At 51.0% G+C, this 5,507-nt stretch overlaps 1 protein-coding gene across 1 annotated transcript in view; it reads right to left on the bottom strand.

Moving 5' to 3' along the window:
* Nucleotides 1–1,155: 1,155 nt before the first annotated feature.
* LOC143099245 (transformation/transcription domain-associated protein-like) overlaps nucleotides 1,156–5,507 on the bottom strand; it is a gene marked incomplete at its 5' end in the record, with an annotated part of 26,848 nt that continues 22,496 nt past the window's right edge. Inside the window, 2 exons of the mRNA XM_076262339.1 lie at nucleotides 1,156–1,528; nucleotides 4,555–4,756. Of these exons, the coding sequence (XP_076118454.1) occupies nucleotides 1,343–1,528; nucleotides 4,555–4,756 (388 nt within the window). The remainder of the gene's footprint in view (nucleotides 1,529–4,554; nucleotides 4,757–5,507) is intronic.

Here is a 5,507-nt window from a genome sequence, read left to right as displayed (position 1 = left end):
CCCGGGCGTCTGTAAGCTCTGCTCTTTAGAGGAGGTGGTGACCAGGTGGGGAGCGCACCTTTTTTCCCCTTCAATCAGCATCAGTTAATGAGGAGGGCTCCACTGATCAGAATGAGAGATTGCACAAGTCAGGGGAGAGGGGGAGAGAGAGAGAGAGAGAGAGAGAGAGAGAGAGAGAGAGAGAGAGAGAAAACAGAGGGGGATGAGGAAGAGACGAGAGTGGTCATTCACTAGAGCGGTCTTGACAAGTCAATTCATTAAGGCGCAAGGGGAGCCAGACACGTCCACACGGCCTTAAGGCCCCAGGCGCGAGGGGCAGGTGGATGAGCAGGGCTACTAATGGCGGAGAGGGCTGCTCTCCGCCGCTGGACGGTGCTCGGAGATGAAGGGCAGGGGATGAAGAGGAGCGTCTGCGTTGACTCCACCTGTGCTCTGAAGTCTGCTTCTGTCTGGTCTGCATGTTAAACAGGCCATCTGGACTCTCAGAACCAACCCTGTGGCTCTTCAGGAGCGTGTGAAGAGCGCACACACACACACCTCTCTCTCTCTCTCTTTCTCGCTCCTTCACCCTTTCTCCTTTACTCACTCCATCATCTGTCATTGCTCTCCCTTTACGCTCTCCATCCATCACTGCTGTTCCTTCTCACTCTTTCCTCCACTCTTCCTTCCTCAAACAATCTCTCTCTCTCTCTCTCCATCCATCACATTTTCCTTGCCATCTCTGCACTGTGAGTGAGGCCTCGGGAGCAGCTGTGTACTCTTTGAAGTCCTCCAGCTGGAAATGGCTCGGAAATAATAACCCTCCACCACCACCACGGCGCCGGGCAGAGACGGAGCCGCGGCACGCCGGTCCCAGCTTTAATTTGGCGCTCCGCTGCCGCGATACCGCCGCTCCCGATAGCGCCACAATAATAACGCTTTACATAAATGCTTTCACATGAATGAATATATATATATATATATATATATATATATATATATATTCATTCATGTGAAATCAAGTGTGTGTCTATCTATCTATCTATCTATCTATCTATCTATCTATCTATCTATCTATCTATCTATCTATATATATATATATATATATATATATATATATATAGACACACACACTATGGTTCAATGGGGATGGCAGGGAATGTAAAAAATAATTAAAAAAAGATGCATGTAATTAATTGAATTTGCTCAAGAGACTCCTCTTCAGAATGATAGATTGGGGGGAATGAGAGTGGAGGGGTGGGGGTGGGGGTAACGTCATCAGGATCATCCAAATGGCACACACACACACACAATGGTAAGTGGGTTTAATTGCACACACTCCATATAAATGCTACTTTTTCAATTAGCGCGGGGCGAGGGGGTGTACCTGGCTGATGAGGTTGAGGAGTGGCTTGCCCTCGGAGCCCACCAGGCAGGTGAGCAGCTGGGGGATCCAGGCTAGCCACTGGATGGGAGGGACGCCAATGCAGTACTTATCCACCGCGTCAGCCAGCGCGTTCTTATCGTCGAAACTCAGCAGCCACAGCACCTGAGAGAGAGAGAGAGAGAGAGAGAGAGGTAGGGAGAGAGAGAGAGGTAGGGAGAGAGAGAGAGAGAGGGATGGGCAGGGGAGAAGGAGAAAGAAAGAAAGAGAAAAAAAAGAAAGCCATTTATCTTCAGCATACTCTTGATACTCATACAGCTCATCAGACACGCAATCCCTGGCATCCCAAAAGCACGCAAACACACACACACACACACACACACACATACATACACCACAGGACCACAGGTAATGGTTTAATGGCTCGTTAAATCATATCCATGGCATCTCTGCTTACTGGGGGAGCCATTCCATTACAGCTGCTGGATGGGGGGCTGAGAAGCTTCTGGAAAAGGGTGGCCGGCGATGGTGTGCTGTGTGTGCTGCGGGGCAGGTGAGGGCCTCTAATGGAGACATTAACCGCTGACCCCGCGCCGCGGGCCGGCCAGACCACACAGCTTGCGGCTAATTACCGATAATCACTGTGCATCCATTCCCATTCATCATCGCTAAATTATGGCAGTACCCTCTCACGCTCCCCTCGCATTTTTAACCCCAGCGCCCCCTCTCTCTCTCACACTATAGAAAGCCGTAACAGCCCATAATTCAAAGCCCCCCCCTCCCCCCCACCCCAGTGTTTCTACTCTGTGGCCAGGGGGGAGGGCCGTTAGGTGGGCACCACTGGGCGCTAAGCCATGGAGCGCAGGCTGGCGCTGGCGGTCGAGAGCGGCGCAGAGTGGAGTGGAGTGGGTGAGCGCAGCGTGGTGAGGGTGCCCGTCGTGTTTACAGCACTCCAATCAAAACACCACCTCTGGGGCCAATCATCTGATTAGAGCGGCCGTCTGCGCTGGAGTGGTCAGACCAGACCGCAACAAACAAACAAACAAACACACACACACACACACACACACAGACAGGCTGGGAGCAACTACAAAAATATATAAACAGCCCACATAAAATAACAAGTCTGTACATGTGTGCGGGAGACTATCATCATCACTCGCTGCACGGTTTCATTAGTGCCACTCACTCGTTCATTTGTACAAATAATTGCCTTTTTTCCCCACCCCTCCTCCCCGTCCTCAGTTTCCGAGCGGCACGTCACAAAGCTAATTAAACGCCATTATCCGCTTCGCGGCTCAGAGGCAAACGAGCCCGCGACACACGATGCCTCGTCAAAAAAACAAAAAAACAACAAAACAAAAAACACAAACGAGCAAGCGACACAAGCACCACTTCTATATTGGAACAAGAGAGGAAAAAAACAAGAAAAAAAATGACAATCTCTCGTTGGTTTTAGGCTCAGATGATCCGTGGAGATCCTCCACCCCCTTGCATTGATCAGGGCGGGTTGCTTACATGGGGACTTAAGGCTGAGAGAGCGCCCGGGTAGCAGATAGCGGCAGAGGCCATGTCGTATTGATTGACTGCAGGTGGATTGTGTGTGTGTGTTTTGCTAGAATTTCATTGCAACTGAGAGGGTAGGGGAAGGGGGAGGCGGGAGGGGGGTTTGGGGGGGGGGGTAGGTTCAGGAGCAAGACAGGGCTGGTCAGATTGGACTGACAGAGGGGGAATTAAGCTCTTAACCCCCAGCTGCAGGGAGGTCCTACTCAGGGCCAGCGGTGACTGGACGTAATTGTAGGGAGAGGTAGATGCAGGGGGGGGGGCTAGAGCGAGAGAGAAAGAGAGAGAGAGAGAGAGAGAGAGAGAGAGAGAGCGAGCGAGAGAGAGCGAGCGAGAGAGAAACAATATAGCAGGGCAGAGAGAGAGCAGGGGAGAGACATAAATGACAGTATGAAAGGACTAAAAGAGAGGCAGAAAGAACAATAAAGGAGAAAAAGGAAATAGAAGAAGAAACGAGATGAGGTGGGATAAAGAGCCTGAGACGGGGACAAACAGAGGATAAAGACTAGATGGAAAAGAGATCTACAGTAGATGGAGTGATGTAGAGAGAGCGACGGGCAGCTCCATGCCATTACTACTGGAGCCCAGGCTGGACCTAGAGAAGGCTCTCAGGCGCTCACAGAGCCCAGGATTGATGGCCAGTGTTGGGGTCACATCACAGGGGGGTTAGTGTCTGACCTCCACAGGTGTGGCCGAGCATCAGGGCATCACGCCTCATCAGCAGAGAATCTCAGCAGGGAGCGTGGCCAGACTGCACTGGAGTCGCCGAGTGTCTCCAGAGGAGAACAAAGGCAAGCGGAGCGGCAAGCGGAGCGGCGTGCGTGGCACAGCGGGGCACAGTGGCTCGGCTGAACGCTGAGCTTTTTAATGCAATGCAAATTGTGTTGTACGAGCCGACTGTAAAATCATACGCAATTTGCAATGATAAAAAATGCAGTTGCAACAAGGGGGGGGGGGGGGGGGGGAACAACTAAATCTAATTATTTCTTGCTTAGCAAAGGACTGTTGAACTACTCCAACCCCTCCCCCTGTTCTTTGCCTTTGCTCTGGCTCTTTTGTGTTCTGCTGCGTTCTGCAGTGCACAGCGCCGGTGCTAAGGCATGTCAGGAACCGGTCTCTGTGGAGTTCCGCATGTCCCCACAGCAGACCGGCAGGCAAAGGGCCTATTAGCGCTGTCAGACAAACCCAAACCCCCCCGAGAACCCAGAGTGTGTGTGTGAATGTGTGTGTGTGTGCATGTGTGTGTGAATGTGTGTTTGGCCGTGGGGGGTGAGTGTGTGAGAGAGAGAAAGGGAGAGAGGGAGAAAAAGACAAAGGGGAACAGTAAGGCAATCAGGCAGTGAGAATGGGAGAATCAAGCGCTGAAGTAAAAAGGAGAGGGAAGGAGGGAGAGAGAGAGAGAGAGAGAGGGAGGGAGGGAGGGAAACCCATTCAAGCACTTTTCTCTTTTTATTTTGGATTTGCAGCATTTTAGTGTCAAATTCCACACAGACATTAAAGTTGTCATTATGATCAGCATCATTAACCATAGGCATAGGACCTATGGAAGGACAGCCAGCAGCATGGAAGGAATGTACAAAGACAGACAGACAGACAGACAGACAGACAGACAGAGGTGGAGGCCTCACCTTGGCCAGGTACTTGCGGGACTTGCTCTCATTCTGGTGGCGGCAGGCGTGCAGGTAGCAGGTGATGGCCGAGACGCCCAGCTGTGGCTGGCGCTCTTTGACGAAGATGTTCTCCAGGTAGTCGCCCCACATGGCCCAGGCCTTGACCAGCACGTCGTGCATCTGCACCGCGGCCGAGAACGCCTTGTTCGCCTCCTCCGACCTGCGGCGGGAACGAGGGATAGAGACCGCGAAGGAGGGAGGAGAGAGGGAGAGAACCGACAGTGAGATATTGAGGCAAAGTAAGAGTGAGTGCAGAGAGTAATCTACCTTGAAAGTCAGATGTGGACTCTCTTGATGACCGTCATATGGCAGAACGTAAAAAGCACACACTAAATTAATATCTGCTGCAGACTCGTCAGCGGGCAGAAAGTGATTGAACAGCAGACGATGCAGAAATTGATTTTACATTCTACATTTCTCTGAACTTTTGCTGAAGTAAAATTCCCCGAGTGCATGTCTGTGTGATTCTTCTGAACATGTTGAGGTTTTAATATCTCACAAATGTTCAATATTTCATCAGCGGCTTGTTGGAGGAAAAAAATAAAATCTCATCTACAATGGAGCCCAAAGGGGCTACTCGCAACGAAGACAAAAACTAATTCCAAGCTATCCATGTTGTTCATCAACTTCCTCATCAGCGATTGCGTTTATTGTCAAGTTTCCAATAATAAACAGAAGGACTCGGGTGTTACCAGCTCCCAGACGTTGAAGGCTGTTATGAAATGCTGACGAGGCCGATGTTGTCCTTCGTGCCCCGGTGTCGAACATTAAGGAAACTTTTACAGCCCCGTGCTGGGAGGGAGTCTGGCGTAAGAGCCTCTGGAATGGTCCAATAGAGAGCTGGGAGTTGTAACCCTTTCCTGTCTATCAACTTCAGCGAGAGCTTTGAGACCCAGATAGGGTAGCGTGTA

This window comes from Alosa pseudoharengus, unplaced genomic scaffold, assembly GCF_046254945.1.
Source record: "Alosa pseudoharengus isolate Yale_2024_CS ecotype anadromous, Long Island Sound unplaced genomic scaffold, YU_APseudo_1.1 YU_APseudo_1.1_scf_256, whole genome shotgun sequence".
NCBI classification, from domain to species: Eukaryota; Metazoa; Chordata; class Actinopteri; order Clupeiformes; family Clupeidae; genus Alosa; species Alosa pseudoharengus.
The sequence above is the reverse complement of the archived record's forward strand: the minus strand, read 5'-3'. Positions and strand labels throughout refer to the sequence as shown.